The sequence below is a fragment of the Nansenia antarctica genome (genome assembly GCF_963989245.1).
Source record: "Nansenia antarctica genome assembly, chromosome: 2".
Taxonomy (NCBI): domain Eukaryota; kingdom Metazoa; phylum Chordata; class Actinopteri; order Argentiniformes; family Microstomatidae; genus Nansenia; species Nansenia antarctica.
Genome location: NC_137675.1, coordinates 1,977,124 through 1,993,747, shown reverse-complemented (window position 1 = coordinate 1,993,747; position 16,624 = coordinate 1,977,124). Strand labels below are relative to the sequence as shown.

The 16,624-nt window shown below is 49.5% G+C and overlaps 1 protein-coding gene across 1 annotated transcript in view; it reads right to left on the bottom strand.

The window, feature by feature from the left end:
• LOC308151794 (uncharacterized protein) overlaps positions 1-16,624 on the bottom strand; it is a gene marked incomplete at both ends in the record, with an annotated part of 46,119 nt that overhangs the window by 23,190 nt on the left and 6,305 nt on the right. Inside the window, 12 exons of the mRNA XM_080524692.1 lie at positions 1,895-1,945; positions 2,167-2,265; positions 3,473-3,526; positions 3,738-3,791; positions 4,223-4,306; positions 4,435-4,446; positions 5,017-5,094; positions 5,520-5,693; positions 6,614-6,839; positions 8,548-8,713; positions 9,375-9,615; positions 10,292-10,608. Coding sequence (XP_080380818.1) covers positions 1,895-1,945; positions 2,167-2,265; positions 3,473-3,526; positions 3,738-3,791; positions 4,223-4,306; positions 4,435-4,446; positions 5,017-5,094; positions 5,520-5,693; positions 6,614-6,839; positions 8,548-8,713; positions 9,375-9,615; positions 10,292-10,608 — 1,556 coding nt within the window. The remainder of the gene's footprint in view (positions 1-1,894; positions 1,946-2,166; positions 2,266-3,472; positions 3,527-3,737; positions 3,792-4,222; positions 4,307-4,434; positions 4,447-5,016; positions 5,095-5,519; positions 5,694-6,613; positions 6,840-8,547; positions 8,714-9,374; positions 9,616-10,291; positions 10,609-16,624) is intronic.

Here is a 16,624-nt window from a genome sequence, read left to right as displayed (position 1 = left end):
CTGTCTCAGTGTCTGTTCCTGTCTTCCTGTCTCAGTGTCTGTTCCTGTCTTCCCCAGCTCTGTCTCAGTGTCTGTTCCTGTCTTCACCTGTCTCAGTGTCTGTTCCTGTCTTCACCTGCTCTGTCTCAGTGTCTGTTCCTGTCTTCACCAGCTCTGTCTCAGTGTCTGTTCCTGTCTTCACCAGCTCTGTCTCAGTGTCTGTTCCTGTCTTCCTGTCTCAGTGTCTGTTCCTGTCTTCTCCAGCTCTGTCTCAGTGTCTGTTCCTGTCTTCACCTGTCTCAGTGTCTGTTCCTGTCTTCACCTGTCTCAGTGTCTGTTCCTGTCTTCACCAGCTCTGTCTCACTGTCTGTTCCTGTCTTCCCCAGCTCTGTCTCAGTGTGTCTGTTCCTGTCTTCCCCAGCTCTGTCTCAGTGTGTCTGTTCCTGTCTTCACCAGCTCTGTCTCACTGTCTGTTCCTGTCTTCACCAGCTCTGTCACCCTGTCTGTTCCTGTCTTCTCCAGCTCTGTCTCAGTGTGTCTGTTCCTGTCTTCACCAGCTCTGTCTCACTGTCTGTTCCTGTCTTCACCAGCTCTGTCTCAGTGTCTGTTCCTGTCTTCACCAGCTCTGTCTCAGTGTCTGTTCCTGTCTTCACCAGCTCTGTCTCAGTGTCTGTTCCTGTCTTCCCCAGCTCTGTCTCAGTGTCTGTTCCTGTCTTCACCAGCTCTGTCTCAGTGTCTGTTCCTGTCTTCACCAGCTCTGTCTCAGTGTCTGTTCCTGTCTTCCCCAGCTCTGTCTCAGTGTGTCTGTTCCTGTCTTCCCCAGCTCTGTCTCAGTGTGTCTGTTCCTGTCTTCCTGTCTCAGTGTCTGTTCCTGTCTTCACCAGCTCTGTCTCAGTGTGTCTGTTCCTGTCTTCACCTGTCTCAGTGTCTGTTCCTGTCTTCACCTGTCTCAGTGTCTGTTCCTGTCTTCACCTGTCTCAGTGTCTGTTCCTGTCTTCACCAGCTCTGTCTCAGTGTCTGTTCCTGTCTTCACCTGCTCTGTCTCACTGTCTGTTCCTGTCTTCCTGTCTCAGTGTCTGTTCCTGTCTTCCCCAGCTCTGTCTCAGTGTCTGTTCCTGTCTTCACCAGCTCTGTCTCAGTGTCTGTTCCTGTCTTCACCAGCTCTGTCTCAGTGTCTGTTCCTGTCTTCACCTGTCTCAGTGTCTGTTCCTGTCTTCACCAGCCCTGTCTCAGTGTCTGTTCCTGTCTTCCTGTCTCAGTGTCTGTTCCTGCCTTCCCCAGCTCTGTCTCAGTGTCTGTTCCTGTCTTCACCAGCTCTGTCTCAGTGTCTGTTCCTGTCTTCCTGTCTCAGTGTCTGTTCCTGTCTTCCCCAGCTCTGTCTCAGTGTCTGTTCCTGTCTTCCTGTCTCAGTGTCTGTTCCTGTCTTCACCAGCTCTGTCTCAGTGTCTGTTCCTGTCTTCACCAGCTCTGTCTCAGTGTCTGTTCCTGTCTTCCTGTCTCAGTGTCTGTTCCTGTCTTCCCCAGCTCTGTCTCAGTGTCTGTTCCTGTCTTCCTGTCTCAGTGTCTGTTCCTGTCTTCACCAGCTCTGTCTCAGTGTCTGTTCCTGTCTTCACCAGCTCTGTCTCAGTGTCTGTTCCTGTCTTCTCCAGCTCTGTCTCAGTGTCTGTTCCTGTCTTCACCTGCTCTGTCTCAGTGTGTCTGTTCCTGTCTTCACCAGCTCTGTCTCAGTGTCTGTTCCTGTCTTCACCAGCTCTGTCTCAGTGTCTGTTCCTGTCTTCTCCAGCTCTGTCTCAGTGTCTGTTCCTGTCTTCCCCAGCTCTGTCTCAGTGTCTGTTCCTGTCTTCCCCAGCTCTGTCTCAGTGTCTGTTCCTGTCTTCTCCAGCCCTGTCTCACTGTCTGTCTCAGTGTGTCTCACCTTATCTCCTGGAGTCTTCAGGGCGACCAGGTCCAGCTGGGAGACTGGTCCCTACAACCGAGACAGAGAGACACTCTTCACACTTAAATCAAGGCAATATATGCTTGTTGTTTTGTTGTCTGTCTGCACTAGTTTTAAGATATCTTTTCCTTGTTTTAAGAAACTCTTGGCAAGTGACAATTTTCCTGTTCTGTTGGCAGATCATTTGACTTATTTTAAGTAAAGTGAAGTCATTTCCCCCATTGTATTGCTTTGTTGTTATTGTGACTCACCGCTGGTCCTGGGGGGCCGGGGGTACCTTCAGCCCCGGGGGTCCCTGCCTCTCCTGGGGGGCCGGGGGTACCTTCAGCCCCGGGGGTCCCCGCCTCTCCCTGCAGGGAGACAACACACACACACACACACACACACACACACTCAGACACAGACACGGGCTTGGGCCAGACGCATCTCACACAGGAGGGAGAAACACACACACTAACGTCCATTCTGTCGGTTCTGATTTGACGTTGTCCGTTTTGAGTGACTGTAGGAGACATGCAGACAGGTGGAGTAACTGATAACTTGTAGGAGACATGCAGACAGGTGGAGTAACTGATAACTTGTAGGAGACATGTAGACAGGTGGAGTAACTGATAACTTGTAGGAGACATGTAGACAGGTGGAGTGACTGATAACTTGTAGGAGACATGTAGACAGGTGGAGTAACTGATAACTTGTAGGAGACATGTAGACAGGTGGAGTAACTGATAACTTGTAGGAGACATGTAGACAGGTGGAGTAACTGATAACTTGTAGGAGACATGTAGACAGGTGGAGTAACTGATAACTTGTAGGAGACATGCAGACAGGTGGAGTAACTGATAACTTGTAGGAGACATGCAGACAGGGGGAGTAACTGATAACTTGTAGGAGACATGCAGACAGGTGGAGTAACTGATAACTTGTAGGAGACATGTAGACAGGTGGAGTAACTGATAACTTGTAGGAGACATGCAGACAGGTGGAGTAACTGATAACTTGTAGGAGACATGCAGACAGGGGGAGTAACTGATAACTTGTAGGAGACATGCAGACAGGTGGAGTAACTGATAACTTGTAGGAGACATGTAGACAGGTGGAGTAACTGATAACTTGTAGGAGACATGCAGACAGGTGGAGTGACTGATAACTTGTAGGAGACATGTAGACAGGTGGAGTAACTGATAACTTGTAGGAGACATGCAGACAGGTGGAGTAACTGATAACTTGTAGGAGACATGTAGACAGGTGGAGTAACTGATAACTTGTAGGAGACATGTAGACAGGTGGAGTAACTGATAACTTGTAGGAGACATATAGACAGGTGGAGGAGGTCACACACTCTTACCTTGGCTCCGTCCAATCCTGGTTCACCTGTCTGTCCTGGTGTCCCTGCCTCACCCTGGTTACCACGGTGACAGGGCGCAACAACCAAAACAATGTTACCATGGAGACAGGAGAACCTGATCAACCCAGTACTAAAACAGTAGTGATCAGTAGGTATAATATACATGTAGTTGTGTAGTTGTGGAGTTGTGTAGTGTAATCAGTAGTTCTTACGTTGAGTCCGTTGGTTCCTGCTTTTCCTGGTGTTCCTGCTGGTCCTGATTTACCCTGGAAAGGAAACACAACACGTTAGGTCACCACCACCACCCTGAGGTCACCACCACCACCCTGGGGTCACCACCACCCTGGGGTCACCACCACCCTGGGGGTCACCACCCTGAGGTCACCACCACCACCCTGAGGTGAATCATCATAATGACCCAGAGATGAATCGGAGTTCTGAGGTCGGCCATTTTGAGAGCAGACACGTTGGACTCACCGGCTTGCCGTCCGGCCCTGGAGGCCCCTCCCTCCCCTTCTCCCCCCGGAAGCCCTGGGGGTCAAACACAGGGTCAGAGGTCAAACACAGGGTCAGGGGTCAAACACAGGCTCAGGGGTCAAACACAGGGTCAGGGGTCAAACACAGGGTCAGAGGTCAAACACAGGGTCAGAGGTCAAACACAGGCTCATCTGACAGGACTGTATAACTGTCTGTGTATCTCTGTTTAATCTCACATAAAAATACGACGTTAATAAATATTCATGTCCATCTGATGAGGATATGTGTCCATCTCCATTTGATCTCACGTTAAAAGGAACACCAGATCAATCGGTAATCGACTGCTCAATCAATAAATGTGTCCATGAAGTGATGATTGATTAGGATCTATCTAGATCAGTAGGGGTCTAGATCAGGAGGGTCTAGATCAGTAGGGTTAGGGTCTAGATCAGTAGGGTTAGGGTCTAGATCAGTAGGGGCCTCACCATGGGTCCAGGCAGGCCAGGGAGGCCGGGCTTCCCCGCGGGGCAGTCACACGCCTCTACAGCGGCCTGGCGGTCCAGAGGACACTGGGGACAGAACCAGGCTTCATAACACAACACCATGTAATAACCATGTAATAACCATGTAATAACACATGATATACAGTGAATAAGACAGAGAAATCCATGCAAAGCAAATCTAGGATCACACTCACCCTCTCGTCTTCCTGTAAATAACAACAGAGAAGGCTGTGTTATTTTAGCACCACACAATCTAACCCCTCCACAACCTAACCCCTCCACCCAGCACCCCCTAAACCCTCCAACCTCCACCCAGGACCCCCTAAACCCTCCACCCAGCACCCCCTAAACCCTCCACCCTCCATCCAGCACCCCCTAAATCCTAAACCCTCCACCCTCCACCCAGCACCAAACCCTCCAACCTCCACCCAGCACCCCCTAACCCCTCCACCCTCCACCCAGCACCCCCTAAACCCTCCACCCTCCACCCTCCACCCAGCACCCCCTAAACCCTCCAACCTCCACCCTCCACCCAGCACCCCCTAAACCCTCCACCCTCCACCCAGCACCCCCTAAACCCTCCACCCTCCACCCAGCACCCCCTAAACCCTCCACCCTCCACCCAGCACCCCCTAAACCCTCCACCCTCCACCCAGCACCCCCTAAACCCTCCACCCTCCACCCAGCACCCCCTAAACCCTCCACCCTCCACCCAGCACCCCCTAAACCCTCCACCCTCCACCCAGCACCCCCTAAAGCCAGGGTCATTATCTCACCACAGAGTAGATCTCGCAGGCCGTCTCACGGGCGCTCTGCTCAGGGTCACAGTACAGACGCAGCTTCTGCAGCTCCACCTGTACAGGGGAGTAGAGGGGACGGAGGGAGAGGGAGGGGGAGGGGGGGGAGGGGGGGAGGGGAGGGAGAGGGAGGGGGGGAGGGGAGGGAGAGGGAGGGGGAGGTGGGGGAGGGGAGGGAGAGGCTTCAGGAGGGGGGGTAGTGGTGGTCTAGTGGATAGTGAGTTGGACTTGTGATCGGAAGGTTGTGAGTTCAAATCCCGCCTGAAACCACACCACCACTAGTGTGCCCTTGAGTAAGGCACTTAGCCCTCAGTTACTCCAGGGGGAATGTCCCTGTAATTCGTAATTGTAAGTCGCTTTGGATTAAAAGCGTCTGCTAAATGGCAAAATTAAAATTAATTATTAATTCAGGAGGGACAGTTCAGGTGAAGGGATCTTCAGTCTACGGCTAAATAAAAGGTGTGCCGGCCAGGCGTACTCACAGGGACCGTGGCGTCCAGCTTGGCCTTCTTGGCGACCTGCGTGCGTCCGTTGACGTAGATGGGCACCACGGCGTCCAGCAGCACCTCCTCGATCTGCACGTCGTCAAGGTAACAGGTGATGCGCCGGGGCTTGACCAGCAGTTTGATCTGGTGCCACTCCCCGTCAAACAGCCTCTGTGGAGACACGGGGACATGGACGGTGTTATATATGAGACAGAGTCTGAGGAGACACAGTGTTATATATGAGACAGAGTCTGAGGAGACACAGTGTTATATATGAGACAGAGAGGAGACACAGTGTTATATATGAGACAGGGTCTGAGGAGACAGCCTCTGAGGAGACACGGGGACACGGGGACGTTGTTGACATATGAGACAGGGTCTGGTTAGAACGTCCTCATGGTAATCTTTCAGTTTTTTCCAGATTATGAAAGATTGTAAAGGTCCTTTCCACATTGTAAGCTTTCCTTTGTAAGGGTCCACACTGTAAGCGTTCAAATGACGTGTCATACATTGAAATCTGAAAATAGTTGAAGAAGATATTCTTATTTGAATGTTGGTCCACCTCAAACTGAATAGCGGATTATATCGTTTTTAGTTCTATATTTGTATAACCAGGACACCCTTGAAAAAAGACTTTGGTCTCAGAGGGGACTCCCCTGAATACATACAGGATAAACACAGATAAATAAACCCTCTGCGTTCTTATCGAGGTCATAACCTACATGAATATGACATAACCGACCATGAATTCAACCTCAACGCTTAGACGAAGCTTTTCATGAACAGGAAAAGTGTGTTGGACAGACACGTTATAAAACATAAACTATGTTGGTAAACTACATAAAATGTAGTCATACAGCGGCGGTAGCCTAGAGGTTATAGAGGCCGGCTAGAAATCAGAAGGTCGCTGGTTCGATCCCCGCCTCAGGACGGAGTTGCATGTGCCCTTGAGCAAGGCACTTAACCCCTAATTGCTCCAGGGGCGCCGACTATGGCTGATACCCTGTGACTAGAGCAGAAAAATACCAACAATTGATTGACAAGTTGACAAATAAAACATTATTATTATTATTATATTCTCATATTCTCACCTTGATGCCTCGGTCATTGAAGAGGGCGGTCTGCTGCCTCTTGTGGAGGCTGGTGGTAGTGAAGGTGACGGAGCGGTCGGCCCCCCCCAGGGTGACGGCCAGCTGGACGACCCCCTCCAGGGAGAGCACCCTCAGCAGGTCCACCTTCATGCCCTGGGTGGGGGCCTTCAGCCGCAGGGTGGACACCAGCACATAGGAGGGGGGCAGGCCCTCGGGGAAGACAGACCTGTAGGGGGGGAGGAGGAGGAGGAGGAGGAGGAGGGGGAGGGGGAGGAGGAGGAGGAGGAGGAGGAGGAGGGGGGGGAGGGGGAGGGGGAGGAGGAGGGGGTGGAAGAGGAGGAGGAGGAGGAGGGGGAGGAAGAGGAGGAGGAGGAGGGGGAGGAGGAGGGGGAGGGGGAGGAGGAGGAGGAGGAGGAGGAGGAGGAGGAGGAGGGGGAGGAGGAGGAGGAGGAGGGGGAGGAGGAGGGGGAGGAAGAGGAGGAGGAGGAGGAGGGGGAGGAGGAGGGGGAGGAAGAGGAGGAGGAGGAGGAGGGGGAGGAGGAGGGGGAGGAGGAGGAGGAGGGGGAGGAGGAGGAGGGGGGTGAGGGGGAGGAGGAGGAGGAGGAGGGGGAGGAGGAGGAGGAGGGGGAGGAGGAGGAGGGGGGTGAGGGGGAGGAGGAGGAGGAGGAGGAGAAGGAGGAGGGGGGAGGGGGAGGAAGAGGGGGGGAGGGGGAGGGGGAGGGGGAGGAGGAGGAGGAGGAGGGGGAGGAGGGGGGGGAGGGGGAGGGGGAGGAGGAGGGGGTGGAAGAGGAGGAGGAGGAGGAGGGGGAGGAAGAGGAGGAGGAGGAGGGGGAGGAGGAGGGGGAGGGGGAGGAGGAGGAGGAGGAGGAGGAGGGGGAGGAGGAGGGGGAGGAGGAGGAGGAGGAGGGGGAGGAGGAGGGGGAGGAAGAGGAGGAGGAGGAGGAGGGGGAGGAGGAGGGGGAGGAAGAGGAGGAGGAGGAGGAGGGGGAGGAGGAGGGGGAGGAGGAGGAGGAGGGGGAGGAGGAGGAGGGGGGTGAGGGGGAGGAGGAGGAGGAGGAGGGGGAGGAGGAGGAGGAGGGGGAGGAGGAGGAGGGGGGTGAGGGGGAGGAGGAGGAGGAGGAGGAGAAGGAGGAGGGGGGAGGGGGAGGAAGAGGGGGGGAGGGGGAGGGGGAGGGGGAGGAGGAGGAGGGGAGGAGGAGGAGGAGGAGGGGGAGGAAGAGGAGGAGGGGGAGAGGTGGAGAAAGAGGAGGAGGAGGAGGAGGAAGAGCATGTTTAGTATGTGTGTGTGTAAACAGACTGACTTATAAAGCGACTGACACAGCCGCCCCCGTGTGTGTGTGTGTGTGTGTGTGTGTGTGTGTGTGTGTGTGTGTGTGTGTGTGTGTGTGTGTGTGTGCATGTGCGTGCGGTGTGTGTGTGTGTGTGTGTGTACCGGGTGGTCTCAGTCAGGTCTATGCGGGGGCTGAGGAGGTGTGTGTGTGTGTGTGTGAGTGTGTGTGTGTGTGTGGAAGAGGAAGCCTTCATGACTAAGGTCATGAAATACCAGCAGCTTGTAGACACCATCTCAGAGCTAGGCTATAGGTGTACGCTATTAGTCTTTATATTTGGCAGTCTTGGACATGTGCACAGATTGGTTGTCAGAGGACTACGTCTACTGGGAATGTCCAAGGGAGAAGCAAAAAGGCTCAGCAAGTATTGCTCTGTCTCTGCGATTATTGGCAGCCGCCAAATATGGCGGAGACGGTGTTACTTGTACCCGTGAGTCTTGTCCTGTTGTATGTGAAAGACATTGTCCATGTCTGTTTGTGAATGCATCCCATCTGTGCCTTCAGTATTTGTGTCCCTGTATACTTGTTTCTATGTGGACATAAATAAATGATTAAAATGTGTGTGTGTGTGTGTGTGTGTGTGTGTGTGTGTGTGTGTGTGTGTACCTGGTGGTCTCAGTCAGGTCTATACGGGGGCTCAGCAGGTAGGCAGGCTCAGACAGCAGGGAGCCCTGCACCTTCCGGGCCTTCTGCAGAACCTGCATGGACGTCATCAGGTCGAAGCCCTTCACACTCTGGTCCAGACCCGGGATCTGACCCCGACACACACACTCTGACAGAGAGAGAGAGAGAGAGGTTAGAACACACTCTGACAGAGAGAGAGGGAGAGAGAGAGAGAGAGGTTAGAACACACACTCTGACAGAGAGAGAGAGAGAGAGAGAGAGAGGTTAGACACACACACTCTGACAGAGAGAGAGAGAGAGAGAGAGAGAGAGAGAGAGGTTAGACACACACTCTGACAGAGACAGAGAGAGAGAGGTTAGAACACACACTGACAGAGAGAGAGGGAGAGGTTAGAACACACACTGACAGAGAGAGAGAGAGAGAGGTTAGACACACACTCTGACAGAGACAGAGAGAGAGAGGTTAGAACACACACTGACAGAGAGAGAGGGAGAGAGAGAGAGAGAGGTTAGAACACACACACTCTGACAGAGAGAGAGACAGAGAGAGAGAGAGGAGAGAGAGAGGTCAGCATAGGACACAGACACACGCACACACACACACACACACACACACACACACACACACACACACACACACACACACACAATAGTCATGGTGACAGACTCACCCTCACACACGGTCGTCTCGGCAACAGACAGACAGACAGACACACAGACACACAGACAGACAGACCAGACAGACAGACAGACAGACAGACCAGACCAGACAGACAGACAGACAGACAGACAGTACTAGTAGAACTCACCCTCGCAGAGCCTCTGCTGCATGGCGTCCCTGATGTTGGAGATGCTGCTGTAGTCGTGTGCGTGGAGGACGTGCGTGGAGGCGGGGCTGGAGGCCAGGGAGACCAGCTCTGAGGTGGACACCTCCTCCCCCACCCCCACCGCAAACAGGACCACGCCCTGGGCCCGCGCCTCCACCGCCGCGTCCACCACGTCATCCTGGGAACGTCCGTCTGTCAGGACCACCGCGATACGGGTCCTGGCCTGGAGGGAGGGGGGGAGGGGGGGGAGGAGAGGAGAGGAGAGGAGGGTGGGGGGAGGAGGGTGGGGGGAGGAGGGTGGGAGGGGAGAGGAGAGGGGATGGGGAGAGGAGAGGAGAGGAGAGGAGAATTCAATGGAGTTAATTACAATACATGTGCAAGTGCATCAACGTCAGGTGTGACACATATACACACCTGTATGACACGTACACACACACACCTCTATGATACATACACCCCCCCGTATGACACGTACACACACCTGTATGACACGTACACACACCTGTATGACACATACACACACCTCTATGACACCTACACACACCTGTATGACACATACACACCTGTATGACACATACACACAACTCTATGACACATACACACAACTCTATGACACATACACACACCTCTATGACACATACACACACCTGTATGACACCTACACACACCTGTATGACACATACACGTACCTCTATAATAATAATAATAATACATTATTCTTATATAGCGCTTTTCTAGACACTCAGACACTTTACAAACTGAAACAAATCGAGTAGTAATAATAAAAAGAAACAAAAATAAATAAAAGAAAATACAGGGGTCTAATTAATTTTTAGATTATGACACGTACACACATTATCTATGACACGTACACACACCTGTATGACCCGTCCACGTACCTGCGTGCGGTTGGAGGAGGGGAACACGTGCTGCGTGGCGAACTTGATGGCCCTTCCTGTCTGCGTGCTGCCGCCCAGGAAGCCGATTCCCTCGATGGCCTGGACCAGCTCCTGATTGGTCAGGTGCTTCCCCAGCGGAACCTCCAGCCGGGGAGTGTCGCTGTACTGGACCACGCCCACCTGGGTGTGGGCGGGGCTTACGTCGAAGCCGCTGGTGATGTTGGCCAACCAGCGCTTGGCCAGGAGGAAGTCGGACGCCCCTAAGGAGGCGGAGCCATCCAGGATGTAGACCAGGTCATTGGCTGACGTGCTGCAGCCTGGGGGGGGGGGGACCAATAGGATTCTTAGGAGGAGTTCTGGACTGAACATGTGACCTTATTTAACGTTTTTATTGTTTATTTTCATCTTTATTTCCAGTCAAAAGTTTGGACACACTTTAATGGGGAAGTATGTATTTCATCACTTCAACAACTTCAACACTTACAAACAATTTTCCCCAATTTCAAAGGGGATTGAACATAGAACATTGTTGATTTATATATTTATATATCAGAATCATATTATATTAATTATCATATCATATTAATAAGTATCAGTATTATAAAAGTATCAGAATGACTTACCAGCTCGGACATCTCCCCCTGACTCCGCCCTCAGAAGGGGGAGGAGCATGCAGGCTAACACTGCAGGCCACGCACACATCATAGGCCACGCCCTCATCTCACCTCAGAGGGAACAGTAGAATATCTGGAGAGAGAGGAGGAGGCAGACATGGTGTGAGGAGGAGAAAGGAGGTAGAGAGATGAAGAGAGATGGAGGGAGAGAGAGATGGAGAGATGGAGAGAGATAAAGATAGAGGTGGAGAGAGAGATGAGAGAGATGGAGAGAGAGAGAGAGATAGAGGTGGAGAGAGAGATGAGAGAGTTGGAGAGAGAGAGAGAGATAGAGCTGGAGAGAGAGATGAGAGAGTTGGAGAGAGAGAGAGAGAGAGAGAGAGAGAGAGAGAGAGAGAGAGAGAGATAGAGATTAAGATATAGAGAGGGAGAGATATAGACAGTAACTCTGTCCTGCTGGGGAACCAATGAGAGAGGAGAACAGAGACCTGTCATCTCCAGCTCTGGAAGCAATGAAGAGACCTGTCCAGGTGTGTCTGAACCCAGCACCTCTACCTGGGGGGCAGCCATCCCAACACACACACCTGCTTCTACTGAGAGAGGTGCTGGGTAGGTGGTTAGGTCACCTGAACTGATCTTATTTAACAAGGAAAAGTATAGAAACCAGGTAGAGCAGTAGAACACCAGGGGAGGCTGGGGGAGGTAGAACACCAGGGGAGGCTGGGGGAGGTAGAACACCAGGGGAGGCTGGGGGAGGTAGAACACCAGGGGAGGGTGGAGGAGGTAGAACACCAGGGGAGGCTGGGGGAGGTAGAACACCAGGGGAGGCTGGGGGAGGGAGAACACCAGGGGAGGCTGGGGGAGGTAGAACACCAGGGGAGGCTGGGGGAGGTAGAACACCAGGGGAGGCTGGGGGAGGTAGAACACCAGGGGAGGCTGGGGGAGGTAGAACACCAGGGGAGGCTGGGGGAGGTAGAACACCAGGGGAGGCTGGGGGAGGTCTGTGATGTCCCAACACTAAACACTCACGTCAAGACTTTTACAAGATGTCACCAACAAACATCACATGCTGGCTATAGCCTCAGCTATATGAACCATACACTATTCAGTGATAATAATAATAACAACTTTTATTTGTATAGCACTTGTCCTGCAAACGTTGCAGCTCAAAGAGCTCCAATCATTATATAATAATCATTTAATGATTTAGTCATTTAAAGGCAATATTAAAAAGATGGGTTTTTAGTCTTGACTTGAACATATGTGCTGAGGTTGCATCCCTAATGTAAACTGGCAGTGAGACACAATCTGGCTGCATAACATGAGAACGCAGCCTCACCAAACCTCTTCTTTTGTACATGTGGTACACAGAGAAAACCAGCGTCATAAATCACAAGTCAGTAGTAATAAAAAATACAATAAAAAATCAACATGCTTTTAATCTAAATTATATTTAGTCTATTATATTTAGTCTATTATATTTAGTATATTATAGTCTTTAACTATTTCTATTGTTGTTTTTACTGACTGTGCCTGTTTTTGACTTTTGATTTCTCTCTATTCTTGTTCCCTCCATGGAATGTCTTTGACTACTGAGAGAAGTACTACAAAAAAATAAATACATGTTGCACATACTGTATATTGCATGTTGCACATATCTCTGTGATATAGCCTCTTTTATACATCTGTACATTACAAACTGTACATATCTACCTTAACTGTACATATCTACCTTAACTGTGCATATCTACCTTAACTGTACATATCTACCGTAACTGTACATATCTACCTTAACTGTACATATCTACCTTAACTGTACATAGATACCTTAACTGTACATAGCTGCCTTAACTGTACATATCTACCTTAACTGTACATAGATACCTTAACTGTACATAGCTACCTTAACTGTACATAGATACCGTAACTGTACATATCTACCTTAACTGTACATATCTACAGTAACTGTACATAGATACCTTAACTGTACATAGCTACCTTAACTGTACATAGATACCGTAACTGTACATATCTACCTTAACTGTACATATCTACAGTAACTGTACATAGATACCTTAACTGTACATAGCTACCGTAACTGTACATATCTACCTTAACTGTACATAGCTACCTTAACTGTACATATCTACCTTAACTGTACATAGATACCTTAACTGTACATAGCTACCGTAACTGTACATATCTACCTTAACTGTACATAGCTACCTTAACTGTACATATCTACCTTAACTGTACATAGCTACCTTAACTGTACATAGCTATCTTAACTGTACATAGCTACCTTAACTGTACATACATACCTTAACTGTACATAGCTACATTAACTGTACATAGCTATCTTAACTCTTTAAGTACCATGCCCAAGACAAGTTTCCCCTCGGGGACAATAAAGTATAATCAATCAATCAATCAATCAATCAAAACTGTACATAGATACCTTAACTGTACATATCTACCTTAACTGTACATATCTACATTAACTGTACATAGCTACCTTAACTGTACATATCTACCATAACTGTACATATCTACCTTAACTGTACACATCTATATTAACTGTACATATCTACCATAACTGTACATATCTACCTTAACTGTACATATCTACCATAACTGTACATATCTACCTTAACTGTACATATCTACCATAACTGTACATATCTACCTTAACTGTACATATCTACATTAACTGTACATATCTACCATAACTGTACATATCTACCTTAACTGTACATATCTACCATAACTGTATAGCTACCTTAACTGTACATAGTCATAACTGTATATACCTCTAAACTACCCTACATACCTTACTGTACCCATCACTATCACTGTCATGTTTTTATATCATGTTCTTATATCACTATTTGCACTTCTGGTTAGATGCTAAACTGTATTTTGTTGTCTGGTACTTGTTCTGTGAAATGACAATAGAGTTGAATCTAATCTAAAAAAAAAATCTCATCTAATAGTAGTATATAGTTAGTAGTTAGTTTATAGTACATACGTAGTTAGTAGTTATTTCATAACTGTACATATCCTATTCTGTATATACACTATCAGATCTTTGCACTATATCACTATTTGCACTTCTGGTTGGATGCAAACTGCATTTCGTTGTATAGTACTTGTACTCTATAATGACAATAAAGTTTAATCTAATCTAATCTAATCTAATCTAATCTAATCCAGAGAAGCATGGTCCATCCCAGCCAGGGTGTAATCCACCACGTACCTCCTTCTCTCTGCCGGTCCGACACGTCCCAGGGAGCGCTCTGACAGAACCACAACCAGAACCAGAACCAGAACCAGACCGCCACAGGAAAAATAAATACAATAAAAAATCGTAAAAACCCCCCAAAAACCAAACCCAGTCCTGTACGCCTGCTCTACTGAACGCCTGCTTCAGCTGGACGTTGCTCCTCGCTGGACAGGCTGTGTGTGTGTGTGTGTGTGTGTGTGTGTGTGTGTGTGTGTGTGTGTGTGTGTCTGTAGTGTTCAGTGCTGTAGCTGACAGGCAGGGAGGCAGGCAGACAGACAGGCAGGCTGGCAGGCAGGGAGGAGGCTGGACTGTCCTGTAGCTAGCAGACATGAATAGTCTGTTCCTGGAAGCTGTTTTATACCCAGCCAGCAGTGACGCAGTAGAGAGCAGAGAGCAGAGAGGTCTGGTGCAGCAGGAGGAGGAGGTGGAGGCAGAGAGGTCTGGTGGCTTTGGGGTTGGGATGTGGATTACAGGGGAGGCAGGGGAGGGGTTAGGCACACACACACACACACACACACACACAGGCGCGCACACAGGAGCGCGCACACACATACACAGGAGCGCGCACACACACACAGAGACACACAGGTGCACACACACACACACACACACAGGTGCACACACACACACACACACACACAGGTGCACACACACACAGGTGCACACACACACACACACACGCAGATTACCTCACACACACACACACATACAAACGCATGCACACACACACGCACACACTCAGGAATGCATGCACACTCACACACACACCCACCCCCCCCCCCACACACACACACACACACAGGAACGCACGCACACACACACACACACACACACACACACACACACACACGGGAATGCATGCACACTCACACCCAAACACACACACACACACACACAGAGACACACACACACCCACACACACAGACACCCCCACACACACACACACACACACAAACAGACACACACCCACACCAACACAAACAGACACACACACACCGACACACACACACACAGAGAGACACCCACACCCACACCCCCCACCCGACACACACCCACACACACCCACACACCCCACCCGACACACACACACACACACCCACACACCCCACCCGACACACACACACACACACACACACACACACACAGAGAGAGACACCCACACCCACACACTCTCTCTCTCTCTCTCTCTCTCTCTGAAGCCTGTGTCCACCTGTTCTCTAGGTCTCACACTTTCCAAAATAAATACGACAAGATAAAACATGTTATGATTATATTTATTATTATTATTATTATTATTATTATTATTATTATTATTATTATTATTATGATTATTCTACATGTTATCCTCAGTCTCCACAGTAAGGTCAGCCAGCCCCTGCTGTCTGTGTGACCAGCTCCCTCCAGCTCTCACAGCGGCTCTGTGCCGTTGGCTAATTACACACGCAGGAATTAAAAGTGCTGATTAACAACATCACCCCACCCACCCCTCCCTGCAAACAACCTTTTGTGGTGCGCGAGATGAATGAGCTCGTTCTGAAACCCTCTGATCTGGCTGTGATTGAATACAGGGTAATTTGGTGCCCTGGCTGGTAGAGTTAAAGTAGTAGGGCCACTTGTGGGACATGGTGATGGCACAGCAGCGCCCCCTGCTGGCGAACACATGGCATGAATGTGAGTTTAGAATGATAAGGTTCTATCTCCGTTTAGGGTAGTTCAGAGATATTGAGCGTCAAAGTTTTTACATTCCATTATGTTCTGTGTGATGGAACCTTTGTATTTTATTAATTACTAACTTAAAAAAATCAACATTTTAAAAAATAACACCACACAGGCATTAATAAACACCGAATGGATCAGATTATGTAAAAAAGTCAATTTTGACAAAAACGGAGATAGAACCTTATAATTCTAACGTATGGTACAAGGTAGACCCCCCCTACGACGGAGCGGTGGCTGGGCGTTGTGGAAGAGATATTTACCATGGAGCGATTCACATTTAGATTGAGGGTGCAGGAAGGAAGGTTTGAAAGGAAATGGGAGAAGTGGATAGATTACAGAGGGCAGAGTTGACACCACTAGCCTAGAGGTTTGAATCTGAAAGATTAAAAAAAGTTGCAATGTGATGAAAAAACCCATGTGCTGTTTCTATTTCTATTTTCATTAAAAATGTCCCCCTTTTTTAATGTATTTTTCCTTTGCTTCATTGTGTTTTGTATAAAGGAAAAATGTTAATAAAAAATAAATCGATGTTTCAAATACCGCGAAAGCAACTTCACCACTGTTTAAACTTTAACATCTACAAGTTGGTTTGTATTTTTTTGCGTATGACATTATGTGCTGGTCAGAATGTTGGTGCATTGTGACATCACTGACACATCTAGCTAGCATATCAGCCCAATAGAGCTCTCAGGTCTTCTGCTAGCATATCAGCCCAAT